Source organism: Parus major, chromosome 5 (genome assembly GCF_001522545.3).
Source record: "Parus major isolate Abel chromosome 5, Parus_major1.1, whole genome shotgun sequence".
In the NCBI taxonomy this organism is placed as follows: domain Eukaryota; kingdom Metazoa; phylum Chordata; class Aves; order Passeriformes; family Paridae; genus Parus; species Parus major.
In genome coordinates, this window is record NC_031774.1 from 18922441 (window position 1) to 18949734 (window position 27294).

A 27294-nucleotide genomic window follows, 5' to 3' on the forward strand; every position below is an offset into this window, starting at 1 on the left:
TTGTTTGAAACATCTGGAGATAGCAAGAAAGAGACAAAAAATATGGCAGCTGTTCTTATCTAAGCTTACTATGGATATCGACACAACTTAAAAGTGTTAGAGGATCCCAGCATGAACTAATAGATTAACATACTGGTTTTAGAGTAGTTTTTTTTCATTTTGAGACCAGCTACAACTCAGGTGTAAAGTTATGATTTGAATTCTCTTCAGGAGTGCATCAGGTTACCAAGTATTCACCAGTATGGTGTATAATTCACAAAAGATTCTTAAACAGTTGAAGAAAATTACACTATTTTACCAACTTGGTCTGTCTCCTTTAAGGATTTGAAAGTCTCAAGTGTTTTCAATTAATGAGTAGCTCTCCAGAAGTCAGCGTAACTATTTCACTTACATGTTCCATGCGATTGCTCCCTGATTGCAACTAATTGCGGCTTTTAATCTCTTTAAGGATCCCGAATTACAAGTGAGTTTTTTTCTCAGCAGTTTCCTGTCTGATACCTGCTGTAAGCTGTGACAGCAGAACAGAGCAAACTGCACGGCGTTGCGGCTGGCAGGGAAACCTTGAACCATGAGATCAAAATGAAGTAAACCCTAACTTTAAGCGGCACATCCCTTCCCCCGTGCTACACGACCCGTTGCTTTGTCTGGCTGCGCCCCGAGCCAGGAGCCGGCGGAGGTCCAGCATCTCCCGGCCGAGCCGGCGAGACCCGGGGCCGGGAGCGCCCCGCGGGACCCGGGCGGGCCGCCCCTCCCCGCCAAGGGCCTCCCGAGCTCCTCCATCCTTCCCATTCCCTTTCTTTCGCTTAAGGTCAGAAGAATTTACACTTCCTGACTCGGGCGGGACGGGAGGGGTACCCCGAGGCGGAGCGGGGTGGGAGCCGGGGAGGGCAGGCGCGGCTGCCCCGCTCCGCCCGGCCCGGCCCGGCCCGGCCGGCTCTCGTCTCGGCGGGGAGGAGCCAGCCCGGGGCAGGCTGTAGCAGCAAGGGCTGGCCGGCCGCCAGGAAGTGTAAAATCCTGGCCGGTGGGTGGCAAATTTCGCCAGATCGCGGCGAGGAGGCAGCGCGTCCGTCCATCCGTCCGTCCGTGTGTCGGTGCGTGCGGCGGGCGCGGGGAGCGGCAGCCCGGCAGCCCGGCAGCCCGGCCCGGGTGAGTGCGAGCCTCGGGCGCCGGCCCCGCTCGGCCAGGGGGGCCCGGGCCGGCCGCCGTGCCCGGGGCAGCGGGGCCGGGGCGATGCCGCTGGCGGCACGAAGGGGATGTTTAGCGGGGGGCGGCTGCGGAAGGGAGCGGGCTGGGCCGGCTCCCCGCGCTCCTCTGCCGTGCCGCTGGAGCGCAGCGCAGGCAGGAGACCTGGGTAAGTTCTCCATTTAAAAATATTAAAAATAGACCCTCCGGCTCCACAGCGCTGCCGAGTGAGTCATTTCCAAACCAAATGTCTCAGTCTAACCCTTCCCCCCAGGAGATGCAATAATTCTGAAACCGGGGCGGAGGGAAAGAGATTCTGCTCCCGTCTTTCTCTAAATAAATTGAATCAGCACGTAGAGGAGACAAAAGCCGTGAGAGTATCTGGTCACCTGTTTAACAGAGTGAAGCGTAGCTCCATCCCTTTCTCTCTTCCCTTGTACCTCTCCCATGCCTGTGCCGCCCATCTTTCCCCAACGTGCACTCGGAACCTCTCTGCCCTAGGAACATTTACGGTTCTTTCCGATTTCGTGGGCATAATCCACTTTCCAGTTCCTTCCATTGCCAAACACATTCACTGCCACCGTCTTCTCCGCGGGACATCAGCCACAGCCGCACGTCATTCCAGCAGTGACCCCAGTCAATGCTGGGGCTGGCTATGCCGAAAAGAACAGTCCAAGGCACAGCTATTTTTTTCCATCTTTTCCAGTCATATGATGGTTTGTTCATGTAAGTGAGCTGTCTTGACTAGAGGGATATTTTGTTTGTCAAAAACAAGTGCTGAGCGTATTTATAGGCAGTGCTGCAGTTTTGTGGTGTGGAAGATCTCGGTTATGCAGAACTCGTCGGTACCTGGATCAGCACGCAAGACCTGTTTACATCTCGCATATAGGGCTCTCTGTGTGTACATATTTAATGTATATACCCATAGACCATACTTCATGGTGAGGCAGCGTGCACAAAACGCAGGAGGTGATACACAGGTTCCGTATTTCTTTTTCTAAAACAGATGCCACAGTCCAATTGTGCAGTAGCCCCTGATAGCATAGCTCTAAATCAGAGGAGACAAGACACTGTCTTGTCTCTAATGAGCTGACTTTCCTGAAAACCCCCTAGCTGCAAGTAAAATCCTGTCCTCTTACCTCTGTGAAGAACTTTGTTAGCATTTTGACAACAAAAAACGATTTATAGTTGAAAATCTGTGCAGTATATTATGTCAGCTATTTTACAGCCATGACAAAGGTGTTAGGTTTGAGAACATAATCAGTGGTAGCAACCCAAAACTTAATGGCCTGTGTAGGTAAATGGAGAACTGTGATGTAAAAGCACTTGCATTCTTTTTTTTCTTTTTTTTTCTGCTTAAACTTCTCCTGTTAAAGGTATTCATACTTTTTACAGCCTAGAGAGGCCATGGTGATTGATCAACCTGTCACATATGGTGAGGAGTGCTAAGAAATTCCTGCAGAAGGCATGCGATTTTTCTTTTAGCTGCAACATAGAAGAGATTCATGAACTTAGGGGTCCTACCAAAGTACTGAACTTAAAAAATGAAAAGGCCATTCTCTTGTGCTTCAAAACACAAGAAAAAGTAGCCTTCAGATCTCAAGTAAATGCAGATTTCACAGTAATGTAGGACAAGGTATGCTTTTGATGCACAATTCATTTGCATTCAGAATGGCATTCTTGCTAAGATCCAGCATCTGAGGGAGCAAAGTTCCTGAGCAAAAAACATGTGCATTTTGATGAAGCTAGGATAAAACTTTTCCAGGGGTGGGTTATTCTTGATTGTCTGTGAGGGGGATGTCCTAAATCTCTGGCTGAAGTAGCTGTCGTGTCAGGTGTGGTGTGTTGCACTGGGTTCTGCGTGGATGGCACTGGCAAGTGACAAGGGTGGCCAGGGAAGTACAAGTGCACTCAAGCCCTTGTTGGGAGTCTTTTTTGATATGTCAGCCTAATAGTAATATTTCCCTTTGGCAGTTTTACAGCACAGTTAAGGGGACAGTTTCGCATTTGTCTTCCGCCTTCAAGATAAAAATTCTTTGTAATAATTTTATGCGGTGTGTTTATGGGTTGTCTGATATCACCTGAAACTCCGATAAGACTTTAAACGTTCGCTTTCAAAGTTCAGCTGGAACACAGGTAGTGTTTACTGAGTCCTTACTCCCTTTTGGAATAATTTCAATTCCTTAAATTTCCAGCAGCCAAAGACAGAATAGGTGAGATACTTAACCTTTTCTTTGATGCAGCTTCCATTCTTACGGAAAGAGCAGAGGAATGGGGCTTGCATGTATCAGCAAGGATTTAAAGGTAGCAGACACATAAGTACTAGAACTTTATCCTTTTTATAACTCATATTCAGTGAGTGCAGTTTTCATGTGACCTTTTTTAGGCGCCTGTAGTATTTGTGGATTTTTTTGCCCATAATGTATGGCCTTTTGTACTCATTGTTTCTGCTGATGTGAGTTCAAGCATAAATATACACTGACTAAATATGTGCTGGGTTCCAGGGCCTATTCAGTAGGGCATAACAACCTGTTTTTACTGCACAAGATGCATTTAAGTGCAGCTCAAATGGACTGAGGATTTTAGCAAAACCCCAGTTACACTACAGCTGGCTGAGGATGGGCTGTGATGTATAAGCAACTACTTAATTGCCATGTTTTGTAGCCCCAGGGTTAAAAATGTGGGGCATACTTAGGTTTCTAATAGCAACAGGAGTGTGAAATCAAAAATCAAACAAAAAGGAATAAGAATGAAGTGCAAAGAAGCACAAAGATTGTCATTCTAGTTGCAGTAGAGATAGTTCTTAAGTAATTTTGGTTGCTGACTTATTGTTTGATTTTGATAAAGTATATCTTGCATGCCTTCTGATTAACATTCCTAGAAAATTGAACATGTTATTACATTTGGACTGATAATTACCTTTTTGCTTTTGAAATTACATTTTTCTCTCACTCCATGCTTTTGCCTGGCATACAATCATAGAAACATAGAATGTTTTGGATTAGAAGGGACCTTAAAGATCATCTAGTTCCAAGCCCCAGGCATAGGCAAAGACACCTTCCACTAGACCAAGTTGCTCAGAGCCCTATGCAGCTTGGCCTTGAACCATTCCAGCTTCTCTAGGCAACTTGTTTGGTGTTTCATCACCCTCACAGTACAAAGTTTCTTCCTAATGTCTAATCTAAACCTATTTTCTTTAAAGCCATTCCCCCTTCACCTATCACTGCATGCCCTTGAACACACTTCCTCTCCAGCTCTCTTGTAAGGACCCATTTAAGTACTGGATGGTGCTCTAAGGTCTCCCTGGAGCCATCTCTTCCCAAGGCTGAACACCCCCAACTCTCTCTCCCTGTTCATATAGGAATGGTACTCCACTCCTCTGATCACCTTCATGGCCCTCCTCTGGGCTCTGTCCTGCACCACGTCCTTATTGTGCTGGGGGCTCCAGAGCTGGATGCAGCACTCCAGGTGGGGTCTCAGGAGAGCAGGGTAGAGGGGGAGAATCACCCCCTTTAACCTGCTGGCCACGCTGCTTTGGGTGCAGCCCAGGATATGGTTGTCTTTCTGGGCTGAAGTTGCACATTGCTGGGTCATGTCACACTTCTCATTCACCAGCACCCCCAAGTCCATCTCCTCAGGGCTGCTCTCAATCCATTCCAGCCTGTATTTGTACCTGGGATTGTTTTGACCTAGGTGCAGAACTGTGCACTTTTCCTTGTTCAGCTTTATGTTCAGGCCATCAAACCTGTCAATGTCCCACTGGCTGGCATCCCTTCCCTCCAGTGCATCAATTGCACCACATAGCTTGGTGCCATCAGTGAACTTGCTGAGGATGTGCTCAGTGCCACTGTCCTTGTCACTGACAAAGGTGTTCAACAGTGCCTATCCCACAACTGCTTTCCACTTGGATAAGGAGCCATTCACTGCTACTCCTTGAACGTGAGCACATTTAAGAAAGCATTCTGTGCCTTGTCTGTTCCTCTCTTGTGAATTCCCTTAGGAATTTGCTTGTGAATTTCACCACATTTGACCGAGGAAGGGATGGTATAAAAGATCAAATGGTCTAAATGCTCAAAGTTTCTCTGAGATTTGTGACAATATTTTTAGAGCCCATGCTGAAGGAATGGCTCTTTGTGGTGTTATCACTTCCCACATGGGTGAAATTCAGAAGGGAGAGCGATGCTAAGTTAGTTTCTGGGTTTGAAAACTTCGTTGTTAATTCAGTCCAAAAGGCCCTTTCTACAGAAAGCGCTTGATAGCTTACTCATACTTGTGTCATTCAAGTGATACATTCCTGGGCTGTTTTTCTCCAGTAGGGGTGCATTTACTAGGGCATCTGTTGAATGCAAGCATAGTGCCAGTGGAAGGAAATAACTGTGAGTGTTTCATCTCCCTTGTTTTCATGTGTGTCTCCATTTAGTTGAATTTCTTGAAAATCACCTGCTAACCCAGTGAGTTCAAGGCTGATAGGTCTTGGATCAGTAGGAGCTCCTGAATGGAGGGCCTGAGATCCTTGGAGCACTGCTTTGCTATTAAACCAGCTGTGATTTTTGGAGTGTTAATAGCTTGAGTAAAGCCCTGCTATAGAACTGGAGACAAAGCAGTGGTGATTTGACATCTGCTATGTGTTGGTGGGTGAAACTCGAAAGATGGATGCAGATAAGTTTGGTGCTTAAAAGAATCAGTGCTAGCTGCTGTGAATTAGGATAACACCGCAGTGATCCATTTTGAAAGGATGGTTGCTCCAGCTGTTACAGATGCAATTTTATGGAAAGCCTAAAATACCCTAAAGCTTTGAGCTGATCAGAAAATGGTGATCTTATCCTTCCCTTCTTATCCATTCCTCCTCTCTATTGGATTGGTTTCCTATTGTACCAAAGAAGTAAGTGTGTTTTTTCATTCTCAAACCACTTCATCAGTTCTATTTTTCTGAGCCTGTGTAACATTTTTTCTTCTTGCCTTTCATAACTAAGTTTTGGTGTGGTAATTGCTTATTAGGAGGGTAAAATTTATTTCAACCAGATTAAATCATCTGTTAGTGTATCTAATTCAAATTTGTCTCTACCTTAATTCTGGTCAGCTAAGTGATTCTAATGATCTGTTCTCCTCTTATTCTCACCCAAGCATGTCAGAGTGTTTTGCAAACATATTGTGCCTTTTAATAGACATAAAAATTTTCTCCCATTTTTTGAATGTTGTGAGTCTTAGGAATTAAAAATTTTGTTTGAAATAACAAAGAATATCTACGGTAGAAAACAAAATAACTTTGTTGTCTTAGATGCTACTCCTACATACGAAGATATTTTTGTGTGTGTTCTTTACTATGGACCTCTTTAGTTCACATTGAACTGGCTTGCTCTGTGTTATTATTGATTTCTTACATTTTTTAATGAGTAGCTGTATTAGCATGTATAGAGATGTGAAGTAGCAGTCTTTGAACTGTCTGTAAACTCCAAGGAGGCTGCAGGGGTCTCTCAACTACAGAGAAGGTTCTCAGACCATGGTGGGATATACACAAAGAGTTTTTCCCCATCTCATATATTTCCTCTCACTCTTAAGCAGAGTTTCAGGTTTGATTTAACCTCAGAAACTCAGAGCACATCTGAGTGGATACCACTGAATTTCTTTATAAATGGTTCTGCTATCAAAGCCAAGTTAGATCTGTTTGTGATGTATGGGGAATAAAGGCATGGTGTGGGGCAAATTGGAAGAGGGAATATGCAAAAGATGGGGAAGGAAAAGAGAGATGCTGTTGTCTCTATTGTGGAGATGGGTGTGTACTAGAAGATAAGGAAGGTGAGATCTCCTTTTTCGTAGCTAGTGTTTTGTGGCAGTAAAATTGTAGATTATATGATTGCATACCAGAGTGTGAACTTTGTATCAAGAGAGCTGTTTCCCCCTATTCTACTGATGTCACTTTGATAACATATTTAAGCTCAATAGTTAAAATCTGTCAATTTTAATTACAGATATGTGAGGTCAGTAGAATAGCTCAGGACTATTTATGAGACATCAGGTTGCTGCCTTCGTGGTGGTGAAGCCAAAAAAAAAAAAGAAAAAAAGATATCTTTTGGTATTTAATCATCTTAGGAAGGGAGAGGTGAGGTAGATCAGATTCATCCTTTTCTCTCCAACACTGTCAAATAATTTGAAAGGTTCATTAAAGCAGCTTAGAGGGATATTTTTGTTTGATGAATAGGATGCTGGCTTGCAAGGTTGAAGACCAGGCTAAGTCACTTCACTGGCTTAGCAACTTTTATTTCCTCAGCCAGAAAATTGAGCTAATTATTTTTATTAGTATGCCTCCAAGAGCTCTTGATGAAAGGAGTGATTTGCAGGACTGAGTGGCCCATCTGCCTGGGGCTGAGCCTCCCTGGGATCCCTCAGGGCTTTCCCATGGTGCAGGGAGGGGCGGGCAGGCTGCAGATGTGGGGCAGGCAGACAGGCAGTGCACAGGCTGGGGGCAGCCAGGGGCTGGCAGGAGGTGTCCCATGGGTTTCAGGTAATGTGCTTTGGCTGGCTGCAGTCCTGCATTTCCCAGCTGGCATGAACCTGCACAAAGAGCTTGAAGAATCACCCTGTGTTCCCCCGTGGGACAGCATCTAGGGCACAGCACTTCATTTGGCTGTGCCTAGTGGAAGTGGAGCATTGTCCTGGATCCTGCCCTTGTGCTGAGGAGTAGGGACATGGCCCCTGAGCCTGCCTATGGCCTGTGATCCCTCATCATAGCTTCACTACAGTTTGCCCTTGCAGAATTTCTGAGATGATTTTTGGGATTTCAGAAACAAGTGCCATTAATTTATGGGTGGAAGAAGCTGTCTTCTAAAGTTTGCAACTTGAATTAATCCTGTTGACAAGACTGAAAGACCTGAGGGCTGGTCTTGCACTCTTCCACTTACCTTCCTGAGCTGGGAATGTCTCCTAGCATGAGCTGTGCTCCTGGTGATGAGCACACCTGGAGATACGCTTCTTTATGTGAGGAACTGTTCATGAGACTAAGTGTCACCACTTTTCCATGCTGCTTCAAGACTTGATTCAAACCATATTAAGAACAGTATTTAGTTAGATGCCTGTTTTTCCTTATGGGCTGTGGATTAAGCTCTCAACTTTTCATGGGTCAGATAGCCAAAGGTGTGAAGGCATGAAAGGATGAGGGTGCAGGAATGACTCTGCCTTGAAATTGGACCCTAGACTGCTCCAACATTTTTGACACTCTTGCTTTTGATAGCTTCTGAGGTATATCCAAGGCACAGCTTCTGATCATTGTTGACCAGAAATAACCTCTGTTAGTTATTGAGTGAGTCTCAATTTAATCATCTCTCCTGAAAAGTAGGAGAGATGATGATCAAACCTTGTTTAATTTTAAGAAACTGAGCAATTGGGAGCTGTAGGAGGAACTGAATGTGCTGTTAATTTAGCAGTGGCAAATACTGTCTGTGTTAGAATATGAATGAAGTCCATGCATGTGACATGTGTAATTATGATGACCCAAAAGACTCCAAGTTACAGGTTGTGGGCTGCTTCTCCACTTCTCAGGGTGGCTGCACAGCAGGCAAATGAGGGATTTTTGTCAGAAATAGTGTCTTCAGGTCTTGTCAGTTGAACTCATATCAAGGGTTTTGCCAGTCACATACTTTGTTAAAGATTTATTGGGCTGGAAGAAGAATCAGCTAGCAAGAATCTTGTTGGCTCTCTGCATACTTTTTATGTCTGAGGCAAGATGGGACTGCTCATTTAGCATTGTAGGCTTTGTACAGTGGGGCATTTTTCTAAAGAATACACTTCTTCTACACTCAAAATTATTACAAAATATTCAGGTGCATGTTGCAATGTCCATTTTGTGTATTTTCTGATCATAGGTCATAAATGTCACAACTGCATGGAGCATATAAAAGAGAAATATAAGCAAGTGTATATTTTTCTTCATGAAGGGGCTATTTTTAACACTAAAAATAATTAAATGGCACAACATCAGTTATGTCAGGATAAACCATCATTCTTTATTGCTCTGTTTCATTCTCCACTATTTCTTTCCCTCCTGCTTTAATGTTACTTTTGGACTTGTGGCTTTTTGGTGTGAATCTGTTGTGAAGTAATGTTGGTGGAAGTTTTCTCTAAGAAGCAAAAAACAGTTGTAATTTTTTTCTGTCATGTCACTTCTGTTAGCAGCTGTTGCTCTGAGTTTTGCAGAGAAGATATCAGAGGAATTTTAGAAGGTCTGTTCTGTTAAATCTCAGTTACCATGGGCCTTTTGTTTGTTTTGCCCAAGATTATCATGAAGATTCATCATTTCGAGAAATTGCTGCCGGTTCTTAATTTGGTTTATTCTTTCTTTAGTAGAGAGAGAGATTGAAGTAAGGGTAGCTCCTGATCTTGCTTTTCCTCCAGATGGGGAGATGTATTATGGCCTGTTGTGAGGGAAAGGTCGATTCATTAAATCATTTTATAATGATTTCTCTGTTGTTTTTCATGGCTAACAGAAAACAAATAATAAAAATTTCCTAGCTTCAAGACTGTAATGTTTTTATAAATGTCTGTATCTATGTGTGTTGGAAGAGGATTTGTCTCAATGCTCAATTCTTTTCTTTGAAGATTCAGATTAATCCTAAAAGTGTTTACTCAGATGTGATGAATTACAAGTAGATGAAATGACATTGTTTTCAGATTGACTCATTGTCCTGCTGTGCTGCCTCAGTTGGGAGCATCGACTTTAATCTCTGCAGAGTTAGCTCCCTTGAAGACCTGAGTTTTACACAAGTGACAAATCTGCCTTCTTATAGCTCTAGAGGGTTTTGGTAGCTGGACTTTGTGACGGTAACCAAGGATAAGGAAAACAAAAGGACCGGGGAGGGTGGACATCTGGAAGGGAAGGAGGAGCAATACCTATCTCTCAGACTTAGTCGTGACAAGTGTCTTGCCAAAAAAGGTCTGCAGGGTCACTAAGCAAGATGAGGAGAGTGGGGAATGTTTTAGGATTTATCAGCTGGCAAGCAATTTGAAATCCCCTGATGCCATGTAAAGCATTATCCCAGCAGCTGAAGCACGTGGCAGTGAAATATTTTTTGGTGTGGCTGTATGTCTTAAGCAGTCACTGCACTTCAGTCCCTGACTCTTAATGTCTTTTATAATTGATGGAGAGAATGTTGCTTGGTGCCTGGAACATGCAGCATCCTGGTGTCTCTCATCATTCTGTATAAAAGGGGAAAAGTAATTACTTCTCTGTAAAGCTATTTCTAGTTCTGTGGTTGCTAATAGGATTATGATTATTAGAAATTAAGTTTTATTTTCTAAATAAAATGGTTTCTTCTAAACCACTTTAATCCTAGCAAGAAGAAACTGCAGAAGTGAAGGAGTTTATACTGAAAGCCTCTAGGAGAGAAGTGTCTGTTTCTGACCATTTCTGCATAATTCTGTGAGAGTTTTCACAGCAAAACGAAAAGGAAAATTGTTCCTTGCTCAGCATTTTGCTAAATGCTGTTCATTCCCAATAGCTCAAATAGCCTGAATACCATGAGGGCTTCTTACTAACCTATAACTATGTTAATGCCTTTCTTGCCACAGGGGTAGTTTCTCCCAATAAAAAGCCAGAAAATTGCACACTGCAGAATGCACACCACAGATATTGCCAAGAAACTGCTGCTGCAACCTCCCCGTGAAAATGAAGCATTATTTACAAGGCTTCCTTGCTTTGGGGAAAGCTTTCAGTGGGAGCTAGTTGCTGTGAAAGGAAAATATGGTGTGATGGAAGTGTTTGATTGGGTTCAGGTGCTTTGTTGTACCTTCAGGTGGGAGCACAGGATCTGCAGAGTACATGTGACAAAAATCAGATTTTTAGTAAACCCTCTCTTACTTTGAGCTTTATGGAAGTCTGAAAACAGTTTAAATGGGCTGTGGGCATGGGGACAGAGTGCCACAGATTGGCATTTCCAGTTCTGGTAACATAAGGGCCAGCTATGTTTGGATACCATTTAGGGTTAGCCTGCCTTCAGAGTAAGAGTTTGGTGTGCCTGCCATTCAATTGTTACTGGGTTTAGAGAAGATAGGAGAGATTAGTGTCTTTGAGTCCTGAAGAAATAAAAATGAGACTCTGAATCAAATCCTAAAGATGAAGATCTTGCTTTAAATTCCTAATGAGATTTTAAAGTGAGGTTCTCTTGACAGTAACATACATTGCAGGCTGGGTTGGGGGAGGCAGAGGGGTGCCTTATCTGCTCTTGGCAGGCAAGAGCTTGTTTTTATCTAACCTGGTGATTTTTAACAGAGATTAAGGAAAACAACATGTATGTTTCAATGAGCTTAAGCACATTCTCTAGGTAAGAAGTGCTCAGGAAATTCATTGTGGGGCCCAGTGTAATGCCATGGTTCTGCTGTGTGGAATCAGTCTTGTAAATCCATAGCCCAAGCTCAGAAGTGACCTTCTTGATTGTGGTGTTTTGCTGTTTGCCCAGAATGGGACAAAAAATTTCCTACCCATACTTAAATTTATATATGCTAAGGCACACAGATTGTTATGTTGTTTTACATTTCTGAATTTAAGCTTTACCCTTGCAACTTAATATAATTCAAATGAATATAAATGCATCCTACAAAATGATTTCATTATTGGGGAGAAAGGTGCTTGCATGCCTTTGTGGCACCTGGGGTAGTGGTAAGACGAGGCTTGTAGGTTAGCACATTAACCACTGCTTTCTAGCCTGGTTAAATGCCTGCTAGAAATAATGCTTATATTGCATCTTCTACCTCTGAAAGTGAAAGGTGTCTCTGCCTGTGGCAGGGGGGTTGGAACCAGATGGTCTCTAAGGTCTCTTCCAACCCAAATCATTTTGTGTTTCTGTGTGTAAAGATTGTCAAGTGAGAAGTTTTGCAGTGCTGCTGGAAGAAGTGAGCTGTCACTCATTCAGCTCCTCATGCTGTCAGCTTTGGAACTTGTAGACAAACATTGGCACCAGCTCTTGCTTTGCAACAGAAACAGGCGCTATACTTGGGCTTTGCCTCGTGGCCACCCTTTGGTCTGCTCTGAAAAGAACCTGCCTCAGCTCTCCAAGGTGCTGTAGCTTTTTCCTCTGCTGATTTCTGATGTGGTTACAGTTGTCAATGGAGAAATTGCTGGCAGATTGAAAATGTGAGGGCAATGTCAAATGAACTGCTGCTGCAAAAGATGCACAAAAGATCCTGCTGCTGTGGTTGTATTATATATATATATATATATAAAATAAATGTTTACATTTAGTATTGATGTCTTAAAGTTATGACTTTGTTTTAATTTTAATTGTAACAAATCAGCTAAAGAATCAACAGATTGCTGCCCTTTCAAGCAAAAACAGTTAAGACTAAGCTTATGTCACAAAGGACTGTCTGGGCTTTGTAATCTCTGAAGACAGCCAGGAGTTGTCTAAGGCAGGAAAGAGCTGTACTTGTAGCCATGTTCCAGCTCCACAGAGATCTCTGCAAACTGTATTTAGCTTGTGAGGGTATAACAACCATATTTATTTCTTGAATTGCACCAAGAATGATAGTACTGTGTGTTTCAGTGCCTAAAAAATGGAGTGTTTTCTCCATTTTTCCTTGTTGGCAGGGCATGTGGTGTCCATGGTGCAGCAAGGGCCTTGCAAAGGCTTCGTGGTGATGGATCAGAATCTGCCAAGGCTGTGCAGAACTGGGGTAACAAAGTGAGCTCAGTGTAAAATGGGGCTGGCCACATGGGAAGAAGGCTGCTTTCTTGCATGTAACATTCACCTCGTGCTGCAGATTTAGTAGAAAAGAGATCTTGCTTTACGTCTTTCATGTGCTGTTCAGTTACACAACTTCTTTGTTTGTTTCTTTTCCCCCTCTGCTCTCCTGTGTCCCACATCTCATTCTCCAAACTGCCAGCTACATCTACTGCTTGTATTCATCTAAAGTGGGAGGATTTCAAAGTACAGAAGCTTTGCCAAAGTTTTTTTGTGGCTTTTATTCAAGCTCAGTTCTTCTATTTCTGTGGTTTACTTGGGGCTACATAGTCATCTACATGGAGACGATGATCAGAGTGGAAAATACGGGCATTTCGTAATTGGCCTAGCAATTACTTCTTGTGCTGTAGAAAAACCAGAAACATAAAAGCCCTGCTTATTCTCAAAATATCTGGATGTCAGAACTCTTTTGAAGAAGCTCCTTATGATATCCTTTTTGTAGTGAACTGATAGCATGTGGGTTTATTCTCTTGCACAACACTTCTCAAAAAAAAGCACTGTGTTAGTCTGTTCATCTTTTTTTTCCATTGTTCATCTTTTCTACCTCTCTAGTGGAATGGTTTTCTCTTTCTCCAGTTACTACTATTTTATATACAGGCCAAGTGGCTAACTATTTAAAGGTATTTGTAAAGTGCCTCTGGCAGAAGAGTTGAGTCATCTCTGTTCTTGTATCTCTGCAAATTGAAGTTAAAAGAGAGACCATGCTTGCATTTCTGTTGGGTCATTGTTTAAGGGGCGAGATGAGAAATGGCACTGTTGAAGAACTCTGGAATTCCAGAGTCTTCCCAAAGCTGCTATTAATGGCACAGGATATTTTCCTCCCTCCCTTACTTTTTTCCTTTCTCTGCATTGCAGGATTGCTTCAGTTCCTTCATCATGCAGCGCGTGGCACAACCCGGCACGGTGGGGAACTGCTAGTGCAGGGCTGACTCTTTGGTCTTCACTGAGTCCTTGGGCTTGAAGACTCATGGACATTGCTGAGATTGGCGCTTGAACCTTGGAGAGAAGAGCGTTTCTGATGGTCCTGCTCAGCTCCACCTGACCCTATGAAAGGAGGGTTCACCGTAGCTCTGTCCTTGGCGCTGCAGTTCCACAAGATGGGCTCGTTCAGAAGGCCTCGACCTCGCTTCATGAGCTCCCCTGTCCTCAGTGACCTGCCTCGGTTCCAGGCAGCCCGGCAGGCGATGCAGCTCAGCTCCAACTCTGCCTGGAACAGGTGAGCAGGGCCCACCTGGGTGAGCCCTCGCCCTGCAGTGGCTCCTCAGTGCCAGGGTCATGTGCATCTTACGCTTGTGCTTCGCACCATTTGTGACTAAGCTCATCTGTTTATAAGCATACATGAATTTTTGGCGTGTCCAGACTTTGCTGCCATTGAAAGCATCTGTGGAGTGGAAAAATTTAGACCTAGTAATGCTCAGTTGGCTTTGGCCAATGTTGTTCAGCCATACTGTCTTGAAGTAAAGCAGAATGGCTTTTTGTTAACAGTTGCATCTTTGAAGTACCATTTAGGAAAACACATTCCTAGTACTGTGCAGTTTATTAATTCACAAAGGCATGTGTTTGCATATTATGAAGCTTTTATCACAGTCAAGTTCCTCTGACAACAACTAAACTTGTGGCTTCAATCAGCATTTCCTATTGATAGCTAAATCTTGTCCGCTGTGCGTGTCATGCAGCAGCAGCAACTGGAAAAACAATGTGAAAGGTGAAGAATGTGGTATCTTATGTCTTGATGTAATGGGCTGCTGCTACCATTAGGAGCAAGTGTAAGTGGGTGTTCCCACCTTCTCTTCTGGCACCTGGCAGCAGCTCTGTGCTCTGCAGACTGTTCTTGCTTGCTGACCTAGCTCAGTTTACCAGTGTCACACAAAAGTAGCCTGGCAAAGACATCGCAGTTTTGTGCCATGATAGTGGCTGAGATCTGTGAAGCATGCAGATGCTATAACTGGCCCACAGAAGGGAATGTCTGTTCTGGGAATGACATATGCCCTTGTTAGCCATGGCAAGCTTTAGACCTTCTAAAACCTTCTTGTCTGCTGTCACTTTATGACTTCCTCTGTGCTGGTGAGAGAATTAGAAATACTCCAACAGCATCTTACAAGCATTAACGGTGCTTAAACTCGGATCTGACTGAGGGGATGCTGGCTGCAGAGCATCTTCCAGCATGGCCAGGGTCTTGCCAGATGCTGCAGAGTGGATGGTTCCTGGTAGGATCATGGATAATGCAGTGTGATGTGTTCAGCAGATATTACCAAAAATCTGTCTCCTCGTAGCAACTAGCCTGCAGCACACAGCAAAGATCCCTCAAACAGTTGTGATCAAGAGACATCTGGAACGAGCCGTGTCCCTGTGACAACTTTCTCTTGCTTATCCCAGGCAGAACTCAAGTTATTTGATTCTGCTCTGTCTCCCAGGGGAGATGCAGGTAATTAAGAGTAACAATTTCTAGGTGATATATAGTGGAAATATATAAGGGTTCACCTGCTTGTGATCCCTCTGCTTTTGGTGTCTTGCTAATGCTGTGCTCTGTTGTAAATCACACTGCTATTCATGGATGTTGTCCTGTCTTATTTCTTTTTTTGGCAGCGTCCAAACAGCAGTGATAAATGTGTTCAAAGGGGGAGGCTTGCAGAACAATGAACTTTACACCCTCAATGAAAATATCAGGTAGGTTGCTGAAATGCAAGAAAATGAATTTTTGTTCTTGCTTGTTTGGTGTTTACTGGGGTCTGTTGCCTTCAGAACCACAGTTAGAAGATATTGGTGGGAGGAGAAGGGATGAAAGCAAACTTAAGCACAGCTTTGGGGTTTCTGGCTAACTTACTTCTTGCTATTGAGTGACATGAATGGCACAGGGTATTTGGATAATTTTTCTCCAACTTGTGTGGATATGTAGCTTTGATAGGGGCAGGTTGTGTATTGACTTGGACTGTAAGGTTTTTGTTCCTTCCTGAGGGCTGTGCCTCTTTTGGATATGTTTTATACATGATAATATTGGCATCTCTTTTCTGAAACGGAACTGCTCAGTGCCATGGCATGTTTAAAGCAAACCACAGCATTTCATTTAAAAGCTTAATCTTCACAGATAATTGCAGAGCAAAACCTGAAAATACGAACTGTAAAGATAAAACAACTAAAAACTTGATAACATTTTTTGTCACTGATGCTAGTGATGGTTAAAAGTATTATTTTCTTTTAAAAGCAGGTTTCATGATTAACTGTGGTTTCGTTCTGATTAGTTGGAAAGTTTGATAAGCAATAGATAGGACTGTAGAGAAGATAAAGAACTATTTATTCTTGCCTTGGTTCCAAGTGCTGCTGAGAGGAGTGTTGTCAGGGCTCATAGATGTAGATTCCTCCTTTTTTACCATTGCACCATATAAATTGGTCCAGAGTGCTGTCATGCATGTCTCTACTTCTTCTTTTATATGCCCTCCCCTCATTCCTATTGCATTTTTTTGAGCTTCAAAAGATTCAAATGGCAATTTGAGCTAAGTATGTATTAAACAGCAGTCTAAACTACCCCTTGCCCCACTTTCAAAATAAATGCAGCTATCAGGGCAGGAGACTCTGACCAATTTGGTCTAGTCCCAAACCCAAAAAGTTTAATATAATTCCTTCTGAGAGTTGAGCAAGGGCAGCATCTTGTGCTTTAATTATATTTTAGTGTGTTCAGGTCAGAAGTCTTCAAGTTAGGTTTAAGTACTTGGAGCAGTCTTAATTCTCCATGGGATGAGTATTTGTGGACAAGAAAATAAAAACAGATGTCATAAGGCTTGGGAAATACCTAAAGCCCCAGCTTGTTAGCAGACTTGGGGAATGGCTTTAGGCTTTGTGACTCTCCTGTTGCCCGTGGCAGTGGCTGCATCCTGCTTTTGCCTTGAAGTTCAAGCAAGGTGCTCCTTCCCACCCTTCCAGGAGGCAGTACACTGGGCAGAACTGCTGTGGGGTCTGGGCTTGGCCCCACTGGCTGGACCATGCTCTCTTCCTGCTGGCTGCTGAAGTGGAGGCAGACTGTCAAAAACCAGGCAAAGAACAGGAAATTCTTTATGAAGTGTGTATGCTTTGAGAGCAGTGCTGCTGGTGGGAGGGGAAATGCCCTTTTGCACAGATGTGCACTGCCAGGCTGTACTTGGAAGCACTCACCTTGAATTACATGATTAATGTTCCTGCAGGTGCCCTGAGCATTGGTTACATCTCCAAATGTCACTCTTTAAATAGACCATTTCACATCCAAGTAGCTCATTAATGCCCATCTAAGGAGCAAAGGACAGGCCTCTGCATGTGTATTTGTAGGAACACCTGCAGCCTCACACCTGTGGTTCCTGATGGAGCTCCCAGCTCGGGGTGAGCTCTGTGCACGAGGTGAATCTCCAGCCTCACACTGGAGAGAAGCCAGCCCTCTGAGACAGACAGCTCTTGTGTGCCATGAGGTCGAGCTGGCACGCTTTCCTTGCCCTTGCTCGCAGTTCTCCACTCGGCTCCTGGGCTGTACTTTGCCAATGCAGCAAGAGGCTCTCGGGTTCTGCACAATGCTTCGTCATTTGGCAGAGGGAAACACGGGACAGTTTTAAAGGAGGGTGGTACTGACAGGACCAGGAGATGAGCAGGTGGTAACATTTTGTTCTGGATTGCTGCCACCAAGTTTTTATCTTGCTGTGATTTGATATCATCTCACTGGCTAATTTTTTATTTATTTTATTTTTTACTGCTCTGAAAGTCAGCTGTTGCAGGAAGAGGAAATGTAAGAAATGCCTTCAGTAAATGGAATTACTATAAGTGGGAGGTGACCTGGCCATGCTTAGGAGGAGACCCCTCCCTTGATTTTCTTTCTAAGGTGCAAGCCTCTGGTTGCTGGTCTTACCTGCGTGAAGCCAAATCCTGCTGGGCTTGTCAGTCAGCTGGAGGAGAACCTGCTGGATTTGGCTGAAGCCAATGGAAAAGCTTCTGACAAATGGGTCCCCAAAGACTTAACCTGATTTATTGATTTCACAGACACGTGCTTTGGTTTGGGTGGGTGAATATAAGCAGAGAGAGAAAGAGTAAAGGCATGCTGGCATACAAATACTTTTTACAAAATTGTAAAATGGTTAGAGAGGAAGATTGTCAAATTTAACTTTGATCAGAGATGAGGTAAAGTGGTGTAGTTTGTTGTTAGAAACCCAGCCTAAGAACTGTGTGGTTGTTGATTCAAATGGTATTTTCAAGCACTCTTGAAATATTTTACATTGGTAAAAACCGAAACTCTTAGAGCAGAAAAAAAAAAATAAAATGCGGTGTTTGGCATTGGAAAGTGCTGGGCAACCTTGAAATTTTAGGCAGAATTTACTGCTACAGAATTTATTCTCAGTCACTGAAAGCTTAAAGTGAAAATACACTTAACTTTCTAAGTTGTTTTTTTTCAATGCTGCCTCCGATGTAAAACAATCCTGATTTTTATATATATATATATATTTTTAAATACAAATATGTATTAGAATTTAAAACTTTTATCACAGCCTGACTTAAAAGCCAACAATTTTCATCAGAAATACTTCTTTAGAGTGGCTTTTGCCTGTATGTATTTAAAACACTTGTTAAATTTCTAGAATTTCTTCCTTGGAAAATATGCCTTCTTTTTTTATTGTCTGAAATCTGGTAGTTAAAATGTGGCTGCAGCTTCTGCTTCATCTCTCTTATCCTTGCCTTCTGCTTCCAAGAGAAAAGGAAGTACAGCATTAGGGAGATATGTTATCTTCAGTGACATGAAAGGCATCTTTGTTTAAACAAAAAAAAACAGAAAAAATGATGGATTTCAATCTAAATAACTCCAGATTTTCTCCCCGGCTTTCTCTTCATTCAGGGGGGTAATTTCTCTTTTTGCTTGTTCTAGGTGTCTGGTTTATTATTAGAAGACTTTGGAGAAACTGTTTAATTCCTTTATGATTTGGGAATAGCCCTTGTAAAATACATACGTAACTGTAAGAGAAATCTAACAGTGGCCAAAAGGACCTGTTCCCATACATTCCTGTGTCTGTGGTATGACTGGTAGTAAAGTGCAGATAGAGCTGTAAGAAATGACCAGCAGTGGCTGCTACTTCATGGCTCCATTCCTTCTGTCTACAGACGGCTGCTGAAGAGTGAACTTGGATCCTTCATCACAGATTACTTTCAGGTATTGCATGACTTGCTTGCTTTGTTCTGAGGTTTGCTCCCTTCAACTTTTTAGCCTACAACAAAATTAGGATCCCTTTTTACATGTGTGTAAAATTTGTTTTTCTTTTGCTGCAGAAGGTGGTGGAGGTACCAGACTTTTTAAATGTGGGCCATATAGCCCTGGGAGTAATTATTTTTATTGATGTGAGTACAGAATTAAGGAGAATCTTCCTTTGCACTTAAGAAAGGCTGCTAGTAGCCTGCCAAGACCAACAAGGAATTCACTTGAAGTTTTTAAAGAGGATGGGATGCGTATTCTTGAGCCTAGAGAATTCCAAAGTGAGTTTTCTGCAACAGGGGCCGGCAAAGGGAAAGAGGAGAGATAACCATGACTACCTGGAGGCGGGAGGGGGAAAAGAGTAGGAAGTTTCAATAAGCAGCAAATCAGCCTGGGTGCTGTTTGCCTTTTAGTCCCACAAATACAGCTGCAGCTTCTGAAAAAGGAAAATGTGAAAGATGAAGGAAGACTCGAACAACCACAAGTGTGACTATGTGTTGCTGCCTTTTATTGACACTGGCCAGAGAGACAGAGGTTCACCCTGAAAGCCTGCTGGATGAGTTTTGGAAGGCACTGATGGCTGTCAGTGTTTTAATTTGTTCAGTGTGGTGTTGATTAAAAGAAAAAAAAGAAAAAAGAGGAGGTGCTGGAAACAAGAGGGTTTTCTTCCCTTTGAGTAAGAGAGAAAATTTCTGTACTTTCTGAAGCGGCTGATGCCGCTGTGTGCGTGCTAACAGCATAAAAGAGGAAAAAGAAGACTAGTGTTGTTTCCTATCAGATTGCGTGATTTATTAGATTACATGACTTTAAAAAAATCCCCCTGCTGTGCTATCAAGTGAGAAGAAAACTCCTGCCCCAGGGGCAGTTATGTTTCACTTCCTCAGCCCCTCTCTGCACAAGTTGTTTACTGCAGAGGCAGCTTCTGGCAGCACATGGCAGGATGTTTCCTAGACCCCGAGTGGGGTGGCAGCCACCAGCACTCACATTTAGTTTCTGGGGTGTTTTTGCTCAGTGTCAAAAGGAGTAACTTGGCATCTGTCAGACTTTAGCCTGAGGTAAAACTCTTGGTGCAGGGAAGTTGTGAGACAAACCGTGAGCTAAAGGCTATTGTCTGAAGTGAGACTTTTCCCTCTGTGAGCTAAGTTGCAGACTTATTTCTGATTCTATACTAACAGCACATGGCCATGATAAAAGTTACCACTCGCTCCTGAATGTCTTTCCTCAAAAATCCTGAGGCCACGGAGCAGGGAAGGACTGTTCACATGCCAAAGAAGGGCTGACAACGTTATTTCATTTGTCTGTGGGTTCTGTTTCACTGCTGATGCCAGCTGATTTATGGCAGTACTGCTTCCACAAAGATGAGTGGAGTTGCATCAAGCTGCTGATTTGGCTGAAAAATAACCTTGAAAGAAAAAAAAAAATGAAGTTTCCAACTACTTCCTTTGACGTGTTGTGGTCATCACCTCTGACATGGGGGAGGTGCTGGGAGTGGGTCACCAGGATGCAGAGTGGAAGTGCATCTTTTGGCAGTGACTTCCTCTGACATCTGTTAAAGCCCACTGAAAGCTATCCCAAGAACCAAGGTTTCTCTCCTCTTGCATTGAAATGGACCCTGAAGAATATGCGCTCTGTGTAGCCAGGCAGTTTTGAATTAGAAGCAGCAATTAGAGCAACTAACTGGACCATGTAATATTCAGATGTGATAAACTGACTTGAATGTTTTCTATTTCTTATGCCACGGCACTTATAACTGCAGCCACTAAGAGGAACTTTAACATCACTTCTGTTTTAAGAGTTTGGGATTTTACATTATGTAAATTTTATACGCTCACACATGCACGTTTTTTATAACCATTGAATATTCAAGACTAAAATGGAACAGAGCTTTTATAATGAGACAAAGCTACCTTTGTGATCAACTTGACTTGATTACTCACAAGTCCTTTTCATCAGCACTCATGCAAATTAACAGTTTTTAGCTCCCGAAATTGCTGAAGGAATGTTTAGGAAATGGTTGGAGTTTATGCAGTCTTTTCCTGCTACCAAGCCATCATCATATCAGAGTTAGTGAGTCTGTTTTGTCTTTGAAAGAGAAATATAATTCCCGTAAGGGCTGCAGTGCAAACTCAGATGTTTCATTCTGAGGGAAAGTTGTGTTTATAAATCTGCTACTTTAGCAATCTTGCTGTATATACAACCCCTTTCCTTGGATTGAAGCCTGAGTGCAAATGCCAGATAGTTGGGACTTGTAGCATTTACTGCAGATCTGCCTTAAAGGAGAGTGCTTCATGCTCCGGGTTTTTCAGTACTGACTTTGCCCATGAACTGATTTGAATTTCCTGAAAAGAGGCACTTGGTGCCTACCTCTCTGCTCAACAAGCCAGCAGGACACCGTTGGCTCTCTCTGCTGGGTTAGTTTGCTGGTGGTCAGCTGAACTGCAGTAGGTGGAAATCCTATGACCATGGAAGGTAAGAGGCTGGGATTTGGAGGAACAGGGTGCACTGGCAATTGGGACTTCTGCAGTGCAGCTGTGTGATTTTTTCAGATAAGCTCCCTTCATTTTCCTACTGTCTGGGCCTCGTGTTGGTGGAGAAAAATTTTTTAAATATAAAATTAGCAAGCGTTGATAAATAGATGTGTTGTCTGCCTAATTCTGCAAACGGCCTGAAACAAAACCTCTGGAAGGGGTGAACTGTGTCATTTCACTCTGTGTGGGCTAGTTAATCTTGAAACTCATGGGGGCCAAAATGGAAATGCATTTATGTATATTAACTGCTAACTGTCTCCTCCCAAGGCAGAGAGACCTGATCCCTTCCCAGGCACTGTAACCTCTCCCAGAACCCATAGGCTGCAAATGCAGAAAGTCAAATGCCCAGAGCTGATGCCTGATGTCCTCTCCCCGCACTGGCAGAGCTGGTAGGTGAGGAATGGCAAGTGGACTGTGTTTCCTCATCTAATCCAATTAGATCTTTGATGTGTTAAAACCAGAGGCAAGCTGTTACATAATTTCCAGCCTGCTGCAGTGGAGAGCTGCTGGAGGCGGCGAGTCCTGACTCAGAATTAGACCCAGCTTTCTGTTTGTACGCGAAGCTGCAGAAGCTGCGGCGTGCACACATTGCTGAGGTGTCAGGCAAAGTCCAAGCAGCAAAATGATAATAAATAGCTGAAAAGTAAGTGGTGTCAGCAGTGAGGCAAGCATAGATCCAAACCAAAACTGATTTTATCTTCTGCCTTTAGAGCAGTCAGTAAGAGGTGCTGGTGAACCTTCCTGTGGTCAGAGTCCCTCTGGCTGCAAGGGAGCGAGTGCCCCAGCTCTGCAAAGTGGCTGCAGTAACAGGGGGAAACCTGTGCTCCTCCCTCTCTTGTGGCACCATAAAGCTTTTGTTTATGTCCCCACTGCATGTTTTTCCGGAACTCCAGCCTGGAGAGATGACTCCAGCATCTCTCATGATGTTTGCTTGCTCCTTTGAAAGGCTGCTTTGTGAAGCCCAGCTAACAGCTGAAAAGGCCATGTGGCTGCTTAGCCAAAGAGAAAAATATTGTGTGTGTGATGCATTCTTCCTTGATGCCAGGTTTCTGTGTCTACCTGCTTCACAGCAAGGCAAGGAAATGATTGTGTAGGCTGTTGGAGTGGTGGATACAGGCAGCACTAGCTTTTCTCTGGCCAAGTTCTGTCTTGTGCCTGCTGCCAGGGGCTGCAGCAGCTCGGCTGCTGTGCAAGGATCAGCATTCACACTTGTGTGGTTTGCAAAGCTCAGCTGTGTGTCTGCAGTACTCTTTTGGGTCAAGCTGGTCTTTATTATTGTATTTGTCTCCTCATTGGTTGGGAACCTCTGTTCATGCAGGTCTGCTAATTATTTCTGCTTCATCTGGCACTTTCTAGAACGGCTTTCATGGAGCAGCTCCAGAGACTCCATAGCAACTGCCTGGGTTCGTTATCATGGACAGAGTCCCCCGGCAGCTCAGCACTGCCACTGAGCAGAGGACCTAGTCCTGGGTGGCAGCAGGGACACCTCCTTTCAGGCCCTGCAGAGTCTCATGGACTCTGTAGCTGTGTGTGAGCCCTTCCCAAGGGAGCCTGGTTGCTCCCACTCAACGCGTGCCGTGCTGGCTGTGCCGTGGCCTGGCTGAGCAGCATCCCACCCGGAGCAGTGACTAATCAGGGTGAAGTCAGGGGCCCTGGCTGCGGGATTTTCCCAGAGCTGCTGCCTGGCTGGTTGTGGTCTAGATCGTGGCAGTGCTGCCTGCTTGGTCTGCCTGGTCTGCTCTCCTTCTTACTATCCCTGCCTCACTTTCATCTCTTCAAGTGGGCTTTCTCTTTTATCTGTCGTGAACAAAACTGGCTCTAGGAAGAGTCATTTTAGGATGTGATTTCATATTTAACTTGCAGTTTCTTCTCTATGTAGACTCAAAGTGATCTCTGTGCTTCTGTCAGTATTTCCCCTCTTGTTAGAGAAAAGAGGATGGGGGTGAGGGGGTGTTCTAGGTATGAGATGCTGCAGCTCACACAAATTTGTGTTTCGTAAAACACTGCCAAGGATTAGGTGGGTGTTTGTGTGCAGCTGGCAATAACTTTGTAGAAAATACTTGCCAAGTAAGTTTGGGTGATGCTTTTTTTCTCAAATTAACATCAGATTATCAGCAAAGCAGTGACTATGTGCTTGTAGAGCCTTTAAAAGTGTAGTTTAGCGCTAGAACACAAAGCCTCAGTTGCCTTGAAAAAAGGGGGCTGCATTTAGGAAACACTGTAGTGTTCTGTAGAAAAATAGATTTTCTTTCACCCAGCAAAATGAGGTCAATTATTTTGATGAGCATGTTCTGGATCAATTTACTTCTGTTTCAAGCTTATGTTATTTGATGAACTATACTAATTTGTTAATTTGAAGGTGGCTTTTAAGAGGCATACTGACCATATTTGGCTTGGAGACTTGAAGGGAAAGCAGAATTTATCCATAATTGTGTGCTTGTGTAAACCTTTTTCCCTCAAAAATGATGGCGTATTTGTTATTAGCAGGAGAATTCATTTGTACCTTGCTGTACTGCAGACATGGCTTTCAGGCAAGTTGTGAAGTTGCCTGGGATGGCTTGTGAACCTCCTTGATGTTTTCTGTGGAGCTGCTGCCAAAGCTGCTTAGCTGTTTTTCACCAGCCTTCTGCTTGCATATAGCACCCAGAGCAGGGCAAGCTGTGCCGGTGGCACGGCTGTCACCCCAAAACCCTTCCTGTTGGTTCTGTGCAGAGGCTGGCACCACACCCATGCTGCTGAGTGAGTGCTTCTGACAGGCTGCATCTGATTTGCCTCAGGCACAGTCCCATGGGTACCGTTTTGCCCAGGGAGCTGCACAGGAAGGGCTCCCTTTGGGAATGCCCAGCTCCTGCAGTGGGAGGGAGGGAGGGAGAAAGTGCTGGGCACTGCAGGCACCCTGGTTCGAGAGAGGAGCCCCAGCTTTCACCTTCTGGGAAGATGGTGGGACTGGAATTACTCCACTGGGCACAGATTTCTCACCTCAATTTCTCTGACAGGGAAGGGAAAGAGGAAAATAGCTGTGCCAGAAAAAAGGAAGGAATTATCAGGAAAGTGTGTGTGTGTTTTATAAGGATATCTGACTGCCTTCAAAATCTTTTTTATTCCCAGTGATTTGAACGTGACTTACTTTAAAGAGTAGCAAATGCAGACATGTTATGGGAGGATCTTTACTGAGGAACAAATGAAAAGTGATTATTTTCGCTTTGAATCCTTGTCTTTAAAAACTTAGGGCATTAAAAAATTTTACTTAAGAGCTTTCTCTTAGCTGCCTTTCTTAGTGGTGTATCTGAGTTAGCTATTTTGGTTTTCTGCACTGAGAAAAGGGGTCAGCCTGTGAGATTTCACAAGGTCACTTCTATGTGCTGCAAAACATCTCTCCAGATTTCTCAACTGCACCCACGTGTGTTGAAGTCGGGACTTTGTTGGTCTTGCACAGCAGAGTAGCAAAGAGTAAAGGCAGGTTTGCATCCCCCACAATGAACATACAGCATCCCGTGGTGTCCCAGCAGCAGGGTGAGGAAAACACCCTGGGGAGCCAGGAAAAGCTCCTGTGGGGAGGGACGGGAATCACTGCTCCTCCAGGCTTCCCTACAGTCCAGCTGTAGCTGCAAAGAGATGGAAGGTGGCAGCTGAACTTTTTCAAATAAATGTACCCTTCAAGCTTACTTGGTGTGAGTCTTTATCTGGTCTTGCTTTAAATAGAAGATGTATTTTTTTCTCTTAGCTCTGTGCTTCTGGCAGGCGGGGGTGCAGCAGCAAAATGAGACTTCTAATCTAGACAAGGTCTGATACAGACCTCCACTGCAGCTGCATTGAGTAGTTTGTATTGATCTGTCAGCAAACCCTGTAGGCTTTGTTAATGATAATTTTCCTGTCTGGCTTGCTCTGAGGGATTAATGTTTGGAATCAATCAATTCCTAAGCCTGTGGCTTCTTGCAGAAAAGATGGAGAAGTAACATTTCCAGGTACTTTTAGGATGGGGAGAAGGGAAATGAAGTGTGGTTGATTTTATTTTATTTTATTTTTTAAATTCTCTTCCACAGGAAAAGGGAAAATCTGAGAGGATAAGTGAAAAGTCTGCAGAAACTACAGTAACTGTATGGACCTAATCTCTTTTTTAGGGAAACATTTAGAGTGAGATTATGCAATCTCTTTAACACATGGAATTGCTCTACTACAATCATAGGAGCATTATGAATTTGTTACCACATAGTAATGATTAATATATCTATTTTGCAATAGATACAGTGGTGCTGCCCATTAGCATGTAAAATGTGTTCCTTGGTTGCTCACATAGCTGTAAAAGAAAAAAAAAATTCCTGGAAGTAAAAAATCAATAATACTAACTTTTAGGCAAAGTCTCTAGAAGATTGTATCCAGAGTGGGAAACATATGTAAAATGAAATCTAAGTTCTATGGCAGACAGAGAAGGAGTTCTTGAGAGAAACACAAGAAAATAAGCATCACATCCTCATATGTGTATATATATACACACATTTTATTACAAATTAGTTTAAAATAACACAGTGTTAAAGACCAGCTGTAAATTTCCCCTTCAGTACAAGAGAAGTAAGTAATAGCCTTGAGCTGCAGGTTGAAAAATAAAGAAATTAAGTACTTTTTTAAACAAACTGAAAGCATTTGGAAGGATTGAAGTGCCATGTCACTCCAACATTATATATTGTTCAAGCAGAAAAATATTTATAGTTTAAGTGGGTTTCATATTTTTTCCCCTTATAATTATCTTCCTTACATATTTTTTCCCCTCCTTTTTCACACTGTTGGTTTTTCCTGGGAAGTTTTTTTGTTGTCTAGAGCATGATATATATGTAGTTATTTATTTCTGTTGAGCGGACATCCCGACAACTTAGTATTTCCCTCCAAAGCCCATATTTCTGCTAGAGGATCTTCATAAAACAGTCACCTTCCCATTGTTGCTATTGTTGGGAAATGCTGTAGTTTTCCTTTGGTTGTGTGAACATATTTATCCAGCTTGCTGTTGTCATTGCCCAGGTGAAAAATACCTCCCAGCCTGAGAATGTCACAGAGCAATGTTTCCTCCTTTTTGTACCCAGCTTAGTGTTAGCTTCTTGTTGAAGGGAGGATGCAGAGGTGTGCTGTTCTCTTGGCCTGTGGCACCTCCACAGCTGCCTGTCTGTGTGTCAGGGCTGAGCCAGGCTGGTGTGTGGTTCCAGGAGGCAGGTTTATGATCCAGAGCAGGAGCACCAGGGTAGGATGCACCATGGCAGCTCGTCAGGAGGTCGTGGTGGTGCCCAGTGGGGTAGCAGCAGTGTCCACTGGGAGTGGAAAGAGATGTGCCTTGTTCCTTGGCTGATGGAGGGTTCAGAAGTGCAGCCTTGACCTTGTTCCCCATTAAAAACAAAAACTGTGTGATGAATAGTGGGGGAGTCATCTCTGTTTGTGGTCTACCCTGATACTGAATCCTGAGAGAGGCAGAAGGCCTTATTCTCTGTCACTGTGATCTCTGTACCTTTTTTAGGATGCAGTAATAGTGTGTTATGTGGTGATTGCAGTGCCTTACTCTGGGATTCTCAAAACTTTTCAGAATAATTGATTCACCCGTCAGGAGAACAAAAAGCTAGGTGTTGTTTTTGCACCATTGCTACATTTGGGGAAGTGGGAACAAAAAGCTAATCAGGTA

General features: G+C 43.5%; 1 protein-coding gene across 4 annotated transcripts in view; it reads left to right on the plus strand.

The window, feature by feature from the left end:
• Nucleotides 1-952: 952 nt before the first annotated feature.
• PRR5L (proline rich 5 like) overlaps nt 953-27294 on the plus strand; it is a 41320-nt gene continuing 14978 nt past the window's right edge. Inside the window, exons 1-4 of one of the 4 annotated variants that reach the window (XM_033514909.1) lie at nt 953-1146; nt 13767-14127; nt 15498-15578; nt 19017-19065. In XM_033514909.1, coding sequence (XP_033370800.1) covers nt 13958-14127; nt 15498-15578; nt 19017-19065 — 300 coding nt within the window. In that variant the 5' untranslated portion in view covers nt 953-1146; nt 13767-13957. Of the gene's footprint in view, nt 1147-1263; nt 1352-13766; nt 14128-15497; nt 15579-19016; nt 19066-27294 lie in introns of those variants that run through there. The other 3 variants (XM_015632104.3, XM_015632105.1, XM_015632109.3) reach the window with 3 other exon arrangements.